Raw genomic sequence first — 20,722 nt, 5'->3', positions numbered from 1 at the left:
CTCTCTCCCTAGTACTTTTGCTGTCCATCCCTCTGTCTTCTACTATTTATCTCTCTCCCATTCTCCAATTGTATATATTTCTCTCTATCTTTATTCTGCTCTTTGTCTCTCGAGCTGTCCACTCTATCTTTATCCTGCTCTATTTCTCTCCAACTTCTCCTCTCAACGTCACGACCAACTATATCCAACTATCCTAATATTCCCCTTCCACCTCTTGCATTGCTCTACTCTGCCAGGAGCGCCGCTGCTGCTGACACGTGTCCGTTTCTTGATTGGTCAAGTCTGGAGAAGCCGAGCTGAAGTCACAAAGGAGCAGTAGCCAATGGGTAGTGGCCACGGCAGGAGCGGTCGCGCGCGCTGCTGAGCGTGACCAGTAAAGAAACTGATTAGGCACAGGCCGGAGGCAGTTGCTGGAGGGACTGACCATCCGCGAGGCAGGGATTTACCACCTAGTCAGAGGCAGCTGCCCGAAAGTCTGACCACAAGTGAGAGGAGAATTAACTGACTGGCCGGAGGCAGCTGTCCGAGAGACTGCCCACAGGGACTGGCTAGAGAGCGCCCGTGAGGTAGGGACTAACCGACTGGCCGGAGACCGCCGCCAGCCCTTGCTGACTGAACGAGGGCCTAAGCCCCAGTTTTCCGCCTTCTTTCACGAACCAGCGCAGCCGGATCACTTCGGTGCTAATTATGAAGCCCAGGAGCAGGGAGACGGGTCTGCTTCGTGTGCTTGGTGAGTGTCTCCCAGTCTATCTTTTACATCGTAAAGGACGAGAGTCTCTGGAAAGGGAAAGGCAGTGACATCCCATGGCACTCAGACTTGGTAACCGAGCTGTTTTTCCCCAATAAATACATGGGAAGGCCGTCTTGCCTGATTTGAGTAACGCTATTAAGTCTGTCTGGTAATGCCAATAGGTCAAGAAAATCTCAGTGGGCCCAAATAATAAAGGTGAATTCAACATATATCAAAATCTTGAGATTTGAGGGATGTATGCTGCTTTAAACTTTCTAAAATGTTCTTTTGTTCGCTCTCACGTTTTCCAACACTTGACTGACTTTTTAAACGGGGTTTGCTTTTTTTTTGCTTCTGAACTTGTTAGATAAAGTTTTATGAATCTCTCCAGTGATAGTACTCTTGAACCTTGTAAAAACCTTGCTTTTGGAACTACAAGCTAACATCCATTTGAAGCAGTTACTAGATACAAAAATGACCATGAAACTTGATACAAAATCTTAGGTTTATTTTATTTTGTATCACCAGAAGAAAGCTGAGATTGTGCTAATTTATGTGGAGTAATCACAAAGGATGGGAGCAACATTTTGATATTGGCTAATATCACTAGGTTTTTTTAATGTTGATAAAATGAATAAAAAAATCACTGGGGCTTGTGTCACTAGATAGGCTAGCACTTATTAATCATCCCCAGTTGCCCAGATGGTGATTGGGTTAGCTGTGTTGCTGTGGGTCTAGAATCGCATGGAGGCTCGCCAAGTAAGAACGGTGAATGTTTTCATCCAAAAGTGCTCTTACACACAACTGAACATTTTTTTTCTCCCATCACTTATTTTCATCTGTTAGCCACTGTCATTAAATCATATAATCAAGTGATTAATTTACGTACAAGGTCTGTTGAAGGGAATACAACCTAAATGATATGAGTGAACCAGATCAGCAGTTATTGCATGATTGCTCGAAGATGAACTTTTAATTACATCAAAAGTTAATTTAGCCTGGGTTACTCCAGTTACACTCTTTAATCAGGATAATTTTTCAATCAAAAATTGAGTAAATTGCAAAACAAATTTAGTCACATGGTTAAACTTTCTAACAGTTATGTTGTACATACGTTTTGAATTTAGGCCTGGTTTAGGTGTACAGAGGAAGGAAGAATATTTTTGTGGATGAAAAAAGATGTAGTCACAACAGACAGTTCAACTGTCTCTGGCTCTATCAGCATTGTGCCGCATGTGTTTAATTTAAACTGTTAAATAATCCTGTTGAGTTTACGTTAACAGTAGAAACCTCACTAGGAACTTGGTTGTCAATTGAGATTAATATCTAAAGAAATATATCCTTTTTAAAATGCATTGGTCAGTAAGGCATTGTAGAGTCATAGAGATGTACAGAATGGAAACAGACCCTTCAGTCCAACCCATCCATGCGACCAGATATCCCAATCCAATCTGGTCCCACCAGCCAGTACCTGGCCCATATCCCTCCAAATCGACGTTTCGGGCAAAAGCCCTTCATCAGGAATTCCTGATGAAGGGCTTTTGCCCGAAACGTCGATTTCAAAGCTACTTGGATGCTGCCTGAACTGCTGTGCTCTTCCAGCACCACTAATCCAGAATCTGGTTTCCAGCATTTGCAGTCATTGTTTTTACCCCATATCCCTCCAAACCCTTCCTATTCATGTACCCATCCAAATGCCTCTTAAATGTTGAAATTGTACCAGCCTCCACCACTTCCTCTGGCAGCTCATTCCATACACATACCACCCTCTGTGTGAAAAAGTTGCCCCGTAGATCTCTTTTATCTTTTCCCCCTAAACCTATGTCCTCTAGTTCTGGACTCCCTGATCCCAGGGAAAAGACTTTGGCTATTTACCCTATCCATGTCCCATATAATTTTGTAAACCTCCTATAAGGTCACCCCTCAGCCTCCGATGCTCCCAGGGAAAACAGCCCTAGCCTGTTCAGCCTCTCCCTAGAACTCAAATCCTCCTTCCAGCCCTGGCAACTTCCTCATAAATCTTTTCTGAACCCTTTCAAGTTTCATGACATCTTTCCGATAGGAAGGAGACAAGAATTGCACGCAGTATTCCAACCGTGGCCTAACCAATGTCCTGTACAGCCGCAACATGACCTGCCAACTCCTGTACTCAATACTCTGACCAATAAAGGAAAGCATACCAAACGCTGCCTTCACTATCCTAATTACCTGCGACTCAACGAGCTATGAACCTGCACTCCAAGGTCTCTTTGTTCAGCAACACTCCCTAGGATCTTACCATTAAGTGTATAAGTCCTGCTAAGATTTGTTTTCCCAAAATGCAGCACCTCTCATTTATCTGAATTAAACTCCATTTACCACTTCTCAGCCCGTTGGCCCATCTGATCAAGATCCTGTTGTAATCTGAGGTAACCCTCTTCACTATCCATTACACCTCCAACTTTAGTGTCATCTGCAAACTTGCTAACAGTACCCCTTATGTTCGCATCCAAATCATTTATGTAAATGACAAAAAGTAGCAGACCCAGCACTGATCCTTGTCAAGTGCCTTCCTGAAGTCCATATAGATCACATCCATCACTCTGCCCTCATCAATCCTCTTTGTTACTTCCTCAAAAAGCTCAATCAAGTTTGAGAGACATGATTTCCCATGCACAAAACCATGTTGACTATCCCGAATCAATCCTTGCCTTTCCAAATACATGTACATCCTGTCCCTCAGGATACCCTCCAACAACCTGCCCACCACCAATGCCAGGCTCACTGGTCTATAGTTCCCTGGCTTGTCCTTACCACTCTTCTTAAAGAGTGGCACCACGTTAGCCAAGCTCCAGTCTTCCAGCGCACAACCTTGGGGCTTCTCCTTAAGGCTTACAAAACCTGAAGAAGTTAGATGACTTTTAGTGTTGTCTAAGATTTTTCATTAGCATTTGTTATACTGAATTATGCAAGGATTGAGCGCTTGGATAAATATGTTTAAAATGTTGTTTAAAAAAAAATTCTATGGACATCTTTTGTTCCATTTCTATCTGCAGTATCAAGATTCTGAATCTAACACTGGTGTCCTGTTTTGCTTTTGTAGGTATTTGTGGGTCTTTACTGGTTACAGTCAGTGCTCTTTACTCAGCAAGTGATGATGTTGTGGAACTAACCCAAAGTAACTTCAACAGAGAAGTAATTGAAAGTGATGAACTCTGGTTGGTGGAGTTTTATGCACCATGGTAAGTCGAAGAACATTCATTTGATAATTGGAGTATGCTGCACCTTGTTAATTATGTACCAGGTCATGATGAATGTGCATGATATTACTGTAGCCTATTGTTTGCCATTTGCATGATATTCTACTTGCATGTTTATATTTTACTTTATATACAGCATGTAGTACAGACTAGCTTCAGAAAAAAAAATACTTTTATTGTAGTTAGATAGCCATCCATTTTAAAGCCAGCACTTAAAATGGTGATAATTTTCTTATAAATTGATCGTACATTATATAGTGCTCCAAATTGTTTGTGCAGACAAAGCAGGAAGTCTAATTAGTTCAATTTAAGGTAATCCCAGAAATGTATGTCAAAGGTAGTTGGTGCCATTATATTTTTAAGGAAATTCAATTGTTGAAGTTAATTCTAAAAGTCTCACTAAGAAATAGCTACAAGTCAGATGCCAGCCAGTACAATGTTGTGTAAAACGTTGTTGAGCAGTAAGAATTGCTCTCCTTTCCTAAACTTGCCATACTTTCCTGAGTAAATAGTGTTGACACCATCTTGCAGGACAAAAGTGACCAATTTTTTTCATTGAACAAATTGGCTGAAACATTTCTTTAGGAGCTAAATTTTAATCATCCCTTATTTGTTGGAGAGTGTAGAATTAAGCTGAATGGACAGAATGGGTCATATGGTTTATGACCCATTCTGTCCATTCTGGCATTTGATTTTCTTAAAGGCATTATACAAAGATGATTTTCCACATTGTTTTGGAAATCATCAAATGCAAACCAAAATAGCATAAAGCACATTTCAGATCTCAGGTATTGTTACGAAAGATTGCCTGCTTAGAGCACATGATTGCCCAGGGATTCTAAATCTGTATTAAGAATCTGTAACGGGTTAGCTTGTCTACTGAATTTTTTGGTTGTCTGACTTTTAGATCATTTCCATATTTTCTCCTTGACGATTGACAGGCATATAATAAGGTGATCAGCAAACTGCAGTTCTTGACACAGCCTGTTACACTGTAGAAGACTAAAGCATCGTCTTTGCTATTGCACTAGCTGTTTGTTCTGTTAATCGATTTTCTTGATTGTGCCTGACCACTGTTCAGAGCTGGAGCAGACCTTCTCATCCATTCAACTTCCCATTCTTCCATCATTGCTACATGACCATCTCCTCTCCCTATTAACTAGTATTTCTCTGCATCTCTTGCACCTGCTGTTGCCCTGAAGTCTGATTATTTCATTGCACTCCTAACCATACTTCACCCTTTATGCAGCTAGCTGCATATTTGCCATTTGTCAGTCCTTGCATGTCTGTGATCTTGGAGCATCACTAAATGTTAGCTCAATAAACTCTCCAGGTCAAGATCAGACAACATGGAAAAATCTACAAAGTGAAATCCATTTTGGTTTTGAAAATTGATTTGTAAACCATTTGAAAATGGTTTTGTACACATCTTGGCAAATGTGTACAAACATACTGGCAGTCAGAGTACATTACTTGTGTATGGCTATAATTATCTGTAGTTGTGCATTTATAAGACATTGTATTTTGAGCACTTTTTAAATATAACCTGATATTAGTTAAGGAATTTGTCTTTTCCTGTTTCAGGTGTGGACATTGTCAGAATTTAGCCCCAGAGTGGAAGAAAGCTGCATCAGCCTTGAAGGTTGTATTTTTAATTAACTGCAATTTAATGAGCCTTTTGGTTGTGAATCATGTTTCAAGACTAATTGTCTGGAAATGAGAATCTTTTTGGGATTTATTTGAATACTTATTGACAGTACTTTAGGAAGGATGTGAAGTCATTTAGAGGCTGCACTGTGGAGGTGTTTTTCAAGAGTGTTTTCAAGGATAAGAGATTTTAGCTACAAAATTAAGTTGAGAAGGTGATTTGTTCTTGGAGTAAAGAAGATTGAGGGGAGATGTTATGGTTATGGTAGGGTTACATAAGGTAGACAAAAAGCTTTTCTCATTAAGAGATGGTATAAGGACTGGGGACAGATTTTAAGATTCTGGGTAAGAGCTATGGAACTTTTTTATATAGCAAATATAATGTCATAACTCATTGCTTAACAGGATGGTGTTTGTAATTTCTTAGTTAATCAGCAAACATATAGTTTGAATTATAAAAGGACTTATTGTTTTTAAACTTCTTCTTCCCAACACTTAATTGCCAGCCCCAACTTTTGCCTTCATATCATTATACACCATGCCTCAGCTAGTGAAGCTGCACTAAGTACTAATTAGGATGTGCATAAATGCTTTCATTTCCTTTACCCACGTTTTGATTGGTGGACAAACATGAACTGACGTTCTAGGAGTTGAGACAAGAAATGTTCACCACTGCTTCAGTCATTCTGTAATGGCCACTGTCTTGTTTTTGGTATTTACTATATTTAATTTTATGGAGTAAAGTTTTATTGTTTTAATATGGTGCTGTGCTAAGCATGGTTTTTCTAGTGCAGTGCAGTAAAATGAGTGGTAAGGGAGAGTCGGTGGATGTGACTTATTTAGGTTTCCAAAGGCTTTCGATAAAGTTGTACATAAGAGATTGGTGTGTAAAATTAGTGGGATTTGGAGGTAGTGTATGAATATTGATAGAACTACTCGACAGGCAGGAAACAGGAATGCACAGCATCCAGTGATAAGTGGGTAACATGCAACTGTACAGGGCCTTGGAGTATTTTGTTCAGTATTGGTCTCCTTATCTAAGGAAGGATGTTCTGGTTATGGAGGAAGTGGAACTAGGGCTTACTAGACTGGTTCCTGGGATGGCAGAACTGTTATATGAATGGAGAACTATATTTTGAACTGTATTCACTGGAGTTCAGAAGGATGAGAGGGAATCTCATGGTTTTAAACAGGATAAATGATTGGAGTCCAGAACCAGAAGTCTAAAAATAAGGGATAGGCTGATTGGGACTGAATGAAGAGAAATTCGAAGAAAACCTGGGCATTCTACGTTAAAACATTGAATGTTTTCTAGAAGTTAATAGACCTTGAGTTCAGAGGTTATGGGCAGAATGTAGACTGATTTGGATGATTGATTATATTGAATGCCAGAGTAGACTTTAAGAGCTGAGCAGCCCCCTCCTGTTTTCTAACTTCCTGGGCTAAATGAGTGTTTCTTAGTGTAGACCTGGCTATAGAATGTACAATAAATTTGCTTTCTGCAATCACCTGGGTCTTCATTTTAATCTGAACTAAAGATGAAATTATGACTCTGCTTTATAACTCTTGTGATATTGCAGGGAATAGTAAAAGTTGGGGCAGTGGATGCAGACAAACATCAGTCTCTTGGTGGACAGTATGGCATTCAGGGATTCCCAACTATCAAGCTATTTGGAGTAAATAAGAATAAACCAGATGATTATAATGGTAAGAAAAATAGTGTGGAGATAGTTGGAATCTAAGAGTCAAATTACCAAGTGAGTTTCTACAAATTCAATTTAAAAACTTAGTGATTAAGTAGCTGAACAAGTTTGGAGACAATAATAGACAATAGGTGCAGGAGTAGGCCATTCTGCCCTTCGAGCCTGCACCACCATTCAATATGATCATGGCTGATCATTCCTAATCAGTATCCTGCCTTATCTCCATAACCCTTGATTCCACAATCCTTGAGAGCTCTATCCAACTCTTCCTTAAATGAATCCAGAAACTGGGCCTCCACTGCCCTCTGGGGCAGAGCATTCCACACAGCCACCACTCTCTGGGTGAAGAGGTTTCTCCTCATCTCTGTCCTAAATGGTCTACCCCATATTTTTAAGTTGTGTCCTCTGGATCGACACTCGCCCATCAGCAGAAACATGTTTCCTGCCTCCAGAGTGTCCAATCCTTTAATAATCTTATGTCTCAGTCAGATCCCCTCTCAGTCTTCTAAACTCAAGGGTATACAAGCCCAGTCGCTCCAGTCTTTCTGTGTAAGGTAATCCTGCCATTCCAGGAATTGACCTTGTGAACCTACGCTGCACTCCCTCAATAGCCAAAATGTCTTTCCTCAAATTTGGAGACCAGAACTGCACACAGTACTCCAGGTGTGGTCTCACCAGGCCCCTGTACAGCTGCAGAAGCACCTCTTTGCTTCTGTACTCAATCCCTCTTGTTACGAAGGCCAGCATGCAATTAGCCTTCTTCACTACCTGCTGTACCTTCATGCTTACCTTCATTGACTGGTGTACAAGAACACCCAGATCTCTCTGTACTGCCCCTTTACCTAAATTGATTCCATTTAGGTAGTAATCTGCCTTCCTGTTCCTGCCACCAAAGTGGATAACCATACATTTATCCACATTAAACTGCATCTGACCACTCGCCTAACTTGTCCAGGTCACCCTGTAATCTCCCAACATCCTCCTCACATTTCACCCTGCCACCCAGCTTAGTATCATCAGCAAATTTGCTAATGTTATTACTAATACCATCTTCTATATCATTAACATATATTGTAAAAAGCTGCGGTCCCAGTATTGAACCCTGCGGTACCCCACTGGTCACTGCCTGCCATTTCGAAATGGAGCTGTTTATCACTACTTTGTTTCCTATCAGCCAACCAACTTTCAATCCAAGTTAGTACATTGCCCCCAATACCATGCGCCCTAATTTTGCTCACTAAAATGGCACTCACTGACTAGAGTTTCTCTCAGACTGTGCATGGGCAAATGGTTCATTAAGACCTGCCTGGAGTTGGTATATAGTCCAATGTATTTTTAGCCCAATTCTACATGTGGAAGTAATCAATGCTTCTGACAAGTTATTTTTTGGAAAAATGTTCTTGTTAAAATCTGGCATATTTTAGGAATGCTAAATGCATGTCTTTTGAAATCTCTAACTGAAAGATACAGCTATAACTGTGACTAAACTTTAAAACGCTAAAATCAATCGAGGATTCATGTTTTAATGAGGTGCATTATGTTGTCTCATTGACTCTTGTTAAATATTTTGTGGAGGTTGGTTGCTGTTGTAAATTCACGAACTATGTAATTTAAAATTCAAGAAATACAATAGATTGTCAATGATTACATGCAGGTGCCAGATCAGCCCAAGGGATCACAGATGCTGCCATTAACTCTTTAAGGTCAATTGTCCGGGATAGACTTGGAGGCAAGAGCAGCTCAAGTTCTTCTGGCAGAAAGGTAAGTCTCAGTGGATTTATTCTGACAGATGTACTTGTGCTGATAAGTATTTTGTTTACCTTTTTTAAATAGGCAAATCTAAACACTGCACGTAGAGACACAAGAAATCTGTCATCTAAGAATGAATGTCAAACAGCACACTTGAGCTACCAGTTCACAACATAAAAATACCTGTCAGCCAGTAGCTGTTTTACTGAGGCTGGGAGGAATCTGTCTTTTTGTAATGCCAGGAGAGGGAGTGGAGAGCTGTTGTTTTGCCCTAGGAGGACCACGAATGGGCTTCTGAGAGAGGCAAAAGGGTACTTTGGAGGAGAAAATGGATATGAGAATGCTATGAGATAGAGAATATGGCCCAGTAGAGTGCAGAAGAAAGAGGAAGCATGTAATAGAAGGGATCTAGGTGCAGACTTTCAAGGTGAGAATGGGAGGGCTTCATGGGGATTTTAAGGAGATTGAGGAGGGAATAGGGAGGGATGTATGAGAGAAGGAAGGAACAATTCCAACCTTGTTCCATCAGGGGCACAACTAAGAGCTAAGAAAGCATGGAATCACTGAGCTTAATGCTGCATTTATTCCGATCCTACTCTATTAGGAAGACTGTAGCAGATGTCAGTTGTTACATTTTAAACCTGAGATTGAGTTTGGAGGTAATAACTGGTTAAAGTATTGTAGCTTGCAATGAAGCATATTGAGTCCTCCCCAATCAGTAAAATGTTTGTGATGGCTTTTTATGCATAGAAACATCACTTTCTATGTGTTGTCTAGGTTTTTCGTGGTGGTGGTGGTGATATTCAGGATGACTTTCTTTCAATCTGGGGCTATGGTGAAGTGAAGAAATGATCCATTGTAGATCTGTACACTTTGCCACATGTGAGTCAGATGGTTTTTGAAGAGGTGATTGCATGAGATGCTCAGATTTTCATATGCTCCTTCCATTGTTATGTGCTGTGTCTTTACATTGTCTTGGCCTGGTGGAAGTAACCAAAGTAGTTGCAGGTGCATCTTTTTCACTTTGCATGGTTGTGAGTAAGAGATTCCCAAGAATGGAAATTGCATTTTTGCAGAATGGTTTTGAGGGTGCCTTTTGAAGCACTTCCTATGCTGTCCTGGTAACTGCTTGCTTGCTGTGATGAAGCTTGGAAGAGAGAACTTGTTTTGGGGAATTTTAACAGCTGTGCAGACATTGTCCATCTGTGTTGACACATTTTACAGAAGGATTACTAATTATATTTGCACCAGGCTGATGGAGTTAAAACAGATCAGGCGATGCAGCTGTCGTTGACTCCTGTTATGGCGCAGGTGTTGCAAGCATCTTTTGGCTCCTTTGGTTTTATCATCTAAGATGGGACAATGTCCGGGGTGAGGACGTTGCCATGGTGTCTTTTATTCGTTGCTCTGACAAGTTAGGGTGTTTATGACCAGGCCATGCCTTGGGCATTTTGTCAGGAAGGGGATTCCTTTTGTGTTTGTCATCCCTAAGCCTTCCTTGCTAATCACATCTGTTCAGATTTGCAATCACCAATCAGAATCAAGATTGTAGTCAAACAGGTTTATTTTGAAACACTAGCTTTGAGTGCTGCTCCTTCAGGTGGTTGTGGAGGTTAAGATCATGCTCACAGAATTTATAGCTAAAGGGGTCCAGTGTAATGGAGACGTGGCACAGTAAACAATCTTGGATTATTCATGATACTGGACTCCTTTGGCTCTAAATTCTATGAGCATGATCTTAACCTTCACGATCACCTCATAAAGGAGCGGCACTCCGAAAGCTGGTACTTCCAGATAAACCTGTTGGACTATAACCTAGTGTTGTGTGATTTTAACTTAGTCCACCCCAGTCCAACACTGGCTCCTTCAAGTCAATCAGAATCAGGTTGACGTGGCACAACGGCTCATCGAGGTAGGAGTAAAAATCTTTGGCCGCCTCCAATTCTTCTAGGGTTGGGGCATGCGCATCGACTGGTGTGCTGCTTCTGGATTAGATTGCACTGACTGGTCACAAAGCATTTACCCCACAGAAGAGCTTGCAGAGATGGCTGATTGGACTTGGTTTTTTTAATGACTAATCCTAGAAGTCTGCATTCTTCCTGATACTTTACCAGAAATGGATATATGTCACCTGTCCAGTCCTCCTCCTTTTGCTCCCTTACTGAACCCTTGCATTCTTTAGATGTAAGTTGTTTTTTTTTTGTCCCTCTTGCTTACAGAGCAGTGGCGATGGATCTGGTAAAAAAGATGTGGTCGAGTTGACTGATGACACCTTTGACAAAAATGTAATTGGCAGCAGTGACATTTGGATGGTGGAGTTCTATGCGCCATGGTGTGGGCACTGCAAGAGGTACCCAATCATTTTCATAAAGCATATTGGAGAGAAATTTGCCTTTGATATAGTGTTCAGTGTTACTCTGAAGTGTTCTGAAGAGTCAGAGCAGTAAGATTTTTTTGAAGGAATTTACTCTTTTGAAGTAAATATGAAGTTGATAGCATCATATTGCATATTATTCTCAGTAATGAGCATCTGTTCTTCAGATACATGTGCTGCAACTTGATGTTGGCCTTTGTGTCCTCTTTAGATGCAGGAGAGGTCCTAGAGGACTAGAGAATATCCTCTTACAAATTTGGTTTGAGTATTTTTGAGAAAGTGACAAAGATGATTTGAGGGCAGTGACCTTTTGACAAGGTTCCTATTGGTTGATACAGAAGGTGAAGTCACATTGGATCCAAAGTCAGTCGGATATAGAACTGCCTCCGTCTTCCAAGACAGAGGCAATGATGGAAGGGTATTTTTCTGACTGGAGATCTGGAATGAGCAGTGTTCTGCAGGGATCCATGTTGGGATCCCAGTTGTTTGTTTTTAGATGTACAAATGATTTGAAGGGGAATTGTTATACAGCATGGGAAGCAGACCCTTTGGCCCAACACATCCATGCTGAGCAGATTTCTTAAACTGAACTAGTCCACTGGTCTGCTTTTGGTCAGTGTCCCTCCAAGCCTTTCCTATGCATGTACCTGTTTAAATGTCTTTTAAATGTTGTAATTGTACTTACTGCTACTGTTCCTCTGGTAGCTCAGTCTATATATGTACCACCCTCTTTAAAAATTGCCTGTCAGTCCTTTAATTCCTCCTCTCACCTTAAACCTGAGCTGTCTAGTTTTGGACTCCCCTACTGTGGGGAGTATCTACTTTATTCATGCCACCTGTGATTTTAGAAACTTCTGGAAGGTCACCCCTCAGTCTCATACATTCCAGGGAACAAAAGTCCCAGCCTATCCAGGCTCTCTTCTTAACCCAAACTCTCTAATCTCCATTACATCCTTGAATCTTTTCTGCACTTTTTGCAGTGTAATAACATTCTATAGCAGGGCAACCAGAACCGTGTGCAGTACTCCAAATATGGCCTTACCAATGCCTTGTACAGCTGTGACATGACTTCACAACTCCTGTACTCAACACTGTGGCCAATAAGGGCAACCAGGACTCTACCGTTAACCTGTCCTATTTGTCTTCGGACGAATAAAGTGCAATACCTCGCTTTAATCTAAGCTCCATCTGCTATTCCTCAGTCCATTGGCCCAGTTGATCAAGATTGGGGAGCTGTGGATAGTGAGGTGAATTGCCAGATGATGTGGCAGCATATAGGCTGGTGACTTTAGTGGAGAAATGGTAGATGGAGTTTAATCCAGACAATGTGAGGATGATGCATTTTGGGTGATCTAATGCAGGAGGAGTGTTGTACAGTAAATGGCAGAACCTTTAGTCTGGACATAACTTTTTAAAGTAAAGGGGGTAAGTTTTTAAGGGAGACGTGAGAAGTACGTTTTTCACAGAAGGTGATAAGTGCCTGGAATGTGCTGCCAGAGGAGCTGGTGATAGATGTCGATACAATACATTTTTGAGGCATCTTAACACGAATAGGCAGAGAATAGAGAGACAAACAGCGTAGAGTCAAGATTTTTAGTTTAAAAAGGCATCATGTTGATGTTGTCTCGTGGGCCAAAGAGCTTGTTCTTGTTCTTTTAAACATTTGATTTTGACACTTCAATATATGAAGAATGATAACTGTGTACTAGAAGAAAACCTCTGCCTAAGAGGCTGGTCATCAGGGGTCATTGCTATTCAGACAATGTAAATTAATTGGAGTAGGGTTGGGCGAAGGGGATGACTCTTTTTGGGTACGTGATTTCAGTGTACATTTGCATGTCTATCCACTCCATACGTTTTCATAGTGTTGGAGATTTAGTTTCCCAGAATAATGATTCTACTGTTATATGCTTAGTACACTCTGCAGTTTTTAAAAATAATTACCTAGGACAAGAATATTGAACACGTGAAATATCTTAACTGTTTTCTTAAAACTTGGTTGTGTTGTAAAGGTTGGAACCTGAGTGGGCAGAGGCAGCTACTGAGGTGAAAAGTCAGACTGGCGGGAAGGTGAAATTGGCAGCAGTGGATGCCACAGCTAATCAACTACTAGCTAGTCGGTATGGGGTAAGTAGACAGAAGCACTTAGCTTTCTGGGAGGTAGTATAACTTGAGCTCTTACAGTTTTAATGTTTGGAAACCTTCTTATAAAGCATAATGTTCTTCCTTCTTGATGTAGAGCTTTATTTGCATTTGAAGTGTTAAGGTTGCTATTAATACAAGGGTGGGGGAGTGCTGTGGTAGTTTGGTACACTAACCTCTACACCACTGAAGCCAAGTGCCAACTCGCAGGCACCTCTTCCTACTGCCCCCTCAACCACTGCCTCACCTCACATCACCTAAGCAACCTCCCCCCATCTGGGGATCTCCCATCCACAGCCTCCAACCTCAGTGCAGGAACCCTGCATCGCTGATTCTACCTTCTACCCAAAATTCACAAATCTGACTGCCACAGTCGATCCATTGTATCAGCCTGCTCCTGCCCCACCAAACCTATCTCTGCATATCTTGACTCTTTAGTCCAGGAACTCCCCATCTACATTTGGGACATCACTCATGCCCTCCACCACCTCCATGACTTTCTTTCCCCTGGTCCCCAACGCCTTATCTTCACCATGGACCAGTCCCTGTATACATCTGTCTGCCATGACGAAGGCCTCCAAGTCCTCTGTTTCTTCCTCTCCCATTGACTCCACCAGTACCCTTCCACTGACGCACTCATTTGACTGGCTCAACTGGTCCTCCCCCCTCAGTAACTTCTCCTTCCAATCCTGCCACTTCCTCCAGACCAAAAGTGTAGCCATGAGCAGCTGGATGGGCCTCAGCTATGCCTGCCTCTTCGGGTATGTGGCACAGTCCACTTCCGCAGCTATACAGACACCATTTCCCACCATTTCCTCCACTACATTGATGACTCTATCGGCACTACCTTGTGCTCCCACAAGGAGGTTGAATGGTTCATCAACTTCACCAACACCTTCCCCTGACCTCACGTTCACCTGGACATCTCCCTCCTTTTCCATCTCCATTTCTGGGGACTGACTCAACATGGACATCCACTAACACCCACAGCTACCTGGATTAAATCTCCTCCCATCCTGCCTCCTGTAAAACAAAAAGCTATACCTTATTCCCAATCCTCTGCCACATCTGCTTCCAGGAGGACCAGTTCCACCGTAGAACATCCCAGATGGCCTCCTTCAAAGACCAGAATTTCCCCTCCCACATGGTTTACTATGCCCTTGAGTGCATCACCTCCTACAACCCTGCCTTGAACTTCATTCCTCCAGTCACAACAAGGATAGAAACACCCCTGGTCCTCCACCTTCCACCTCACTAACCTCCAGGTACACCACATCATCCTCTGCCATTGCCATATATAATATCTCTCTATCCCTCCCCACCCATCCCTCCGTGACTCCTATGTCAGGTCTGCCCCCCCCCTCCCCACCAACCTACCCTTCCCCTGCTGTCACAAGAAGTGCAAAACCTGGGCCAAAGGCTCCTTTCCACATCAGTCAGAAATTTACCTGTACTTGTGCACACATCACATCAGGTGCAATGGATGCAGTAGATGGTCTCATTGGGGAGACAGGATGCCAACTTGCAGATCATTTGAGAACATCTCTGGGACACCTTCACTGACCAACGCCACCATCCTGTTGCTGAGCACTTCAACCCCCCCTCCCAGTCTTCCGAAGAACATGCAGATCTTGGGCCGCCTCCATTGCCAAACCCTACCCTGGAGGAAGAACACCTCCTAATCGTATACCATGGGACTCTCCAACCAAACAGAATTAAAGTGAACTTCACCAATTTCCCCACTTCCCGTCCGCTTACCTTATCCCAGTCCCAACCCAGCGCTGCCCTATTGAATGGTCCTACCTGTCCATCTTCTTTCCCACCTATCTGCTCCACTCTCCTCTCCAACGTATCACTTTCTCCCCCACCTTCAGCTACCTATTGCATTCCTAGGTTACCGCCCCCACATCCATTTATCTCTTGCCCCCTTTGTCCACAAGCCTCATTATTGATGAAGGGCTTATGCTTGAAGCATCGACTCTCCTGCTGTTTGGATGCTGCCTGACTGGCTGTACCTTTCCAGCACTCTTCGCCCCACAAATTAGTAATCTGTATTTGGGAACAACCTGTAGCCTAGCTGCTCCTCAGAATGGATATCCTCACCCAGTTGAATTCCTGTTTACATTTCGATGATGGACAGGTAACATAGTCCATCAGAACCCTATAAAGGAAAGAACTAAAAGACCGCACCATCTGGATTATAAACAAGATGACTGCGTGTTACTGAACTTTTACAAAAACATCTCCACTTTGAACCAAACAGGAAAAAATGACTTTGATGAAAACCTACAGTATCTCTAACAGCCCCATGTGGCCCATGCAAAAGGCAAGTGGGGAATGGATATTAACTGTAAATCACAGGAAAACCAGATGTAGTGTCAAGACAGTCAGTACTCATGACATCTGGAAGTCTACCCCTGGGGCATCTGCACTGCCAGCAGAATTTCAGGCTCTGACTGAAGTCTGCAGAGCAGCAGAGGATCAGTCTGCCTACTTTTACTGACTCCCACTATGCTGCCAACTGTCACGAGTTACGCTCTGTTGTCCCATTGCAAAATAGTAACCGATGCTGAGAGTTCTGCTTCCTCACAGGTATTGGTTGCCTGGAAAGACCTACCAGAGGGAGGTCCTGACATTGTACCAGGTGAATGGATTCTTGTGAAAAAGACCCATAAGGAACCCTGAGTTGTACTAATCATCCAGTCGGCTGTCCAGGTCAGGGGAAAGGAGGCCTGCCACATCAAACAGGCATCTCACAATGCAGTGGGGCCAGAGACTGACTATGATGTTTGTTATTGTTGTTCCTCTAACTGTGCGTGTTTTCTTTTTGTAAAGTGTAGTTGTCGAACTGTTAAGTATGTAAGCTAGATAAACATACTAAATGTTAATCTGGGAAGAATGCTCAAAGGTTCCTTTTTGATTCTGCTCACAGATCCGTGGGTATCCAACCATTAAAGTATTCCACAAAGATGAAGATGGTCCATATGACTATGATGGTGGAAGATCAAAAAGTGATATTGTCACTCGTGCTCTTGAATTGTTTGCTGAAAATGCACCAGCTCCAGAACTGCATGAGGTATGGAGTAGACTGGAAAGTCAAACTGCTTAAATGTATTTCATTCCCTTCAGTTTTTTCAGTTTGTAATTATGGTCCTGACCTCACCAGTTGGTGCACTTGATAGTCCAGTTCTGGTAGTGATGACTGCCTCTAACTATGTTAACACTCTGGCTCCTGTTGCTCTGCATCTCGCTTGGGTTTAACCAAAGGATTGCATTTGTATGTGCAATTGTTAAAAGGTTGTCTGTCTGGCTTTGGCGCTTTCCTTTTCTTATTTACAGAAGGAAAAAAGAAGTATGGTAGTAAATGCCAGCAAGTCAAATGCTGCAACTGTCAGTTTTTCTAGAAAGCCCTTAGATGGCTTGCTTCTGGGCGGTTTTGTGGGTATTATTACTCCTTATACATTTCGAGAGTTTTGTTGACATTCCTCCAGCGCTGTTATGTAAATGCTTGGCTGAGATTCAAAAGCTACAGTTATTGCAGTAGTATGTTGAGGTTATGGTTTGACATTTAAAGAGCACATCAAAGGTTTTGATGATTTTGATAGTTGACTTTGAAAGAATTAACTGTCATTTAAAGGCTTTATGTGTTCCACAAATGACAGTGTGCAAGAGTGAGAGCTGTGATAGATAGAAATTATTTTTGAGCTCGACCTAATAACTAGGTTAAAATTGCCCATCCCATGATTGTAGTCTGCTTCTGTGGTAAATAGAACAAAATCATCCATTCTGAGGGACATTTTACTGGTGGGGTTGGTTTGGTTAATCAGGAAATTTTTCTTACTGCAGCTGCCCAATTCAAGCCACAATCGAACTCTTTGTCTTTCATAAGGTGGTAATCCTCAGCACTGGTACACAACCAGACCCCAGACAGTGTGAGGAAACAAATTAATTGTATACAAAAGGTTCTGTATTCTCTGGTAACCACCAATTATTGAATCTTGCTCCAGTCAAGATTACACTCCCATTTTCAGATTTGACAAGGACCAATAAAAGTACGAATAAATTCATGCCTTCGTTAATTTTCTATCTTTCTTTTTGATAAAATAGATTACTAACGAAGAGATCCTAAAGAAGACGTGTGATGACCATCAATTATGTATTGTTGCTGTATTGCCACATATTCTGGATACAGGTGGGCTTTAGCTGTTCTTACTGTTGCATGAGACTCATTGAAACCATGAGTAGGAAAAGATGACTGGTCAGTGAAGCCTATCTGTGTTAATCTTGTGGGTTAAAAGCATGAAAAAATCGTATACTTTGTTTTCTTTGAGGTTGGTTCAGTCTTTGACGAATGCCAGCCCATTCATTTAAAAATGAAAATGATCTCTGAATACATTCTACTTGATCATGTAAGTAACTGGTTACATCTGTTTACAGGGGCTTCTGGGCGAAATGAATATTTGGCAGTACTGAAGACTATGGCCAACAAATACAAAAAGAAGTTCTGGGGGTATGTATATTTATTAAAATTGTTTCCAAATGGAAACCTTAATCAGATGTTTAGAATCTTAATGCTGATTTACTGTTAAAATATAAATGGATGAACTGAAAGCTTGAATCTCTATTATACTAATAATTGCTGTTACATATTTGAATTCCTTGCAGTAATTGCTTTTTTTTTTTGTTTTTTTTCAGTTGGCTGTGGACTGAGGCAGGTGCTCAGGTAGAACTTGAAGATTCTTTGGGTATTGGTGGTTTTGGCTACCCAGCAATGGCTACAATTAATGCCAGGAAGATGAAATATGCTCTGCTGAAAGGCTCATTTAGTGAACAGGGCATCAATGAATTTCTTAGGTAATTGTGTTTGACATTCAATCAAACTGGAAATCGGGAACTACTTTTCCCGTGTTCTTTACACAACCACGTAGTAATCTGTCAGTGGATATGGAAGGCTTCAATAAGAAATTGCCAATCACAGACCAACCTTTGCTGTTTTCAGAACTGTTGTAAATGGTCTAAAATCATGACCACACAAAATTTCTCATCCAAAGATTCCAGAGGACCAAACTGTAGCTCGCTTATACACAATTCATGGCCCGAGTGCATGCTTTTCTCTCATTATTTTCCATTTTTCCAATGGAATTTTTAAGTTGGCTTTTTTATTTGCCCAGTCTGTAAAAACTTTGATTTGACTGTTCTTTTTGAAGACTAGTTCTTGGCTTCATCTTCGTACAAGGCACATTAGAACTTTCTGGACTTTAATCCCTCTCCCTCTCCTCCCCTCACTGCAGCACTTTTTAATGTGCTCCTTGTTCTTGGCAATGTAGTTGTCAGCTGAGGTGTGCATAAAATGTGTTACAAGACTAGTCTGTGAATTTTAAAACTCTTTCTGAAGCAATCCTGTTTTAACACTTCAGTTGCTTATTCATTTAATTTTCCAACTAAGCTGCTTATGATGTCAATTTCCTTGCAGGGAGCTGTCAGTTGGAAGGGGCTCAACATCTCCTGTCAAAGGAGCTGCATTCCCGAAAATTAATATGGTAGAACCATGGGATGGCAAGGATGGTCAGGTGAGTTTTTCTTTCAGTTACCCTGTCCAGGGATGTTAGCATCTACCTTTTTGGAGCAGGTGGGACTCAAACCTGGGCCTGCTAGTTCAGTGGTAGTGGCACAGAGCAATTTTATTTTCAGGTGTGTATTCATTTAAAATTTGTAAATTTGCAGTCCTACTACGATACAATGTTTTCAAGTAGTAAAATAACATGGTTGTAGTGAGTGGAATAAAATGCCACACTCCTAGCTAATCATTTTACTAAAAATGAAGGCTCATACGTACTCTAAGGATATGTACTAAAATGGTAAAGCATAATGAGCTACCAATCATTTTAGTCAGTTTGTATACAATTGGATCTGAACTCTAATTTGCTGAAAAGATGGAGTAGGAGAAGGTGAGGACTGCAGATGCTGGAGACCAGAGTTGAAAAATGTGGTGCTGGAAAAACACAGCAGGCCAGGCAGCATCTGAGGAGCAGGAGAATCGACGTTTCCTTCAGGAAGGAAAAGATGGAGTATAGAGCAAGATGCGTCTTTAACTGTATGCAAGCATGCATTTGGCAAATTGTAGCAATACACAATTGAAAGTCTTCTCTTTATCCTTTACTGCCTCCTTCCCAAACAAAGTATCAGGTTTTTCCCTTTCCCTCTGAGCTTGTGGGCTTAACAGAATCTGAGACAATTGAGGCAATTAAATGTTTGAGTACTTATCACAACTCCAAATGAGTCCTTTTTTTAATCTTTCTCAGATGCCAGCAGAGGATGACATTGATCTAAGTGATGTGGATCTTGAGGATTATGACAAAGATGAGCTGTGAGCTGATTGCCTTCCCCTTTTATTGGCAGACAGTAACCTTTGGAAGTATTGTCATCTGTCTGCAAAGAGGCCTTGTGTCATTGTTCTAGCTCACTGTATTTCTACTGTGATCTGTAAATAAGTTTCACTGGTGTTTTTTCTATTTAAAGAAGAAACAAATTGAATGTTGCAGTTATGTTTCAAATTTTCCAGCTGTTTTAAGTAAATTGATCTAACAGACCAAACAGTCATTTGTTATACCTGTTCCACTCTGTTACCTATTTTGAATGGATTCTCTCATTTCTTTTGAGGGGGTGAGGTGTGATCTGACATCTCTACATGTATTTGAGCAGTCCTTCTTCCAAAGAATGTAACCTGTTCTGCACAGAGCAAGTAAAATCATGGTGATTACACTATATTAAATGGGATTGATCACTTTGGAATTTTGGATAGTGGAAAGACTTTTTTTCTCCTGTGAGGAACATGAATTTCATGGAATAAATTTGGAGATTCAAATAATTGAAACAAGATTTTCTGGAATGACTGGAGAGACATGATTTCGCTTTTCATTTGAAGCTGTACCCCGGAGGCTCATCTCTACTTGTAGCCACAGCACAATGGCACATTGGTTGATCTGACAAACATGTTTAATGCAGTTTCACTAAGATGAAGATATTTGCAAATTTCACCTTTACTGAGTACTTGCTGCAGAATCTGCTTTGCAATATTCAGCTTTGCAATTGATGTCCAAGTATCACCATTACTTAGTACCATGAAACATTTTCAATT

General features: G+C 41.4%; 1 protein-coding gene across 1 annotated transcript; it reads left to right on the top strand.

Annotated features, from left to right (window-relative positions):
• The first annotated feature begins 345 nt into the window (after window positions 1-345).
• On the top strand, window positions 346-20,461 carry pdia6 (protein disulfide isomerase family A, member 6). Its single transcript, XM_072548162.1, has 13 exons — window positions 346-730; window positions 3,813-3,951; window positions 5,554-5,611; window positions 7,197-7,323; window positions 8,974-9,080; window positions 11,288-11,418; window positions 13,455-13,569; window positions 16,517-16,660; window positions 17,692-17,776; window positions 18,022-18,094; window positions 18,280-18,438; window positions 19,058-19,154; window positions 19,887-20,461. Exons 1-13 carry the CDS (start codon window positions 688-690, stop codon window positions 19,953-19,955), a joined length of 1,347 nt encoding a protein of 448 aa, XP_072404263.1. The 5' UTR covers window positions 346-687; the 3' UTR covers window positions 19,956-20,461.
• Window positions 20,462-20,722: the final 261 nt, after the last annotated feature.

This window comes from Chiloscyllium punctatum, chromosome 27 (genome assembly GCF_047496795.1).
Source record: "Chiloscyllium punctatum isolate Juve2018m chromosome 27, sChiPun1.3, whole genome shotgun sequence".
In the NCBI taxonomy this organism is placed as follows: domain Eukaryota; kingdom Metazoa; phylum Chordata; class Chondrichthyes; order Orectolobiformes; family Hemiscylliidae; genus Chiloscyllium; species Chiloscyllium punctatum.
The sequence above is the reverse complement of the archived record's forward strand: the minus strand, read 5'-3'. Positions and strand labels throughout refer to the sequence as shown.

Bases quoted from the DNA above. Each gene is read 5' to 3' on its own strand.
- pdia6 (XM_072548162.1), top strand. From the start codon at position 688: ATGAAGCCCAGGAGCAGGGAGACGGGTCTGCTTCGTGTGCTTG. The intron at 11,419-13,454 runs GTACCCAATCAT...TGTGTTGTAAAG, and splicing joins TGGTGTGGGCACTGCAAGAG to GTTGGAACCTGAGTGGGCAG. The intron at 18,095-18,279 runs GTATGTATATTT...GTTTTTTTTCAG, and splicing joins TACAAAAAGAAGTTCTGGGG to TTGGCTGTGGACTGAGGCAG.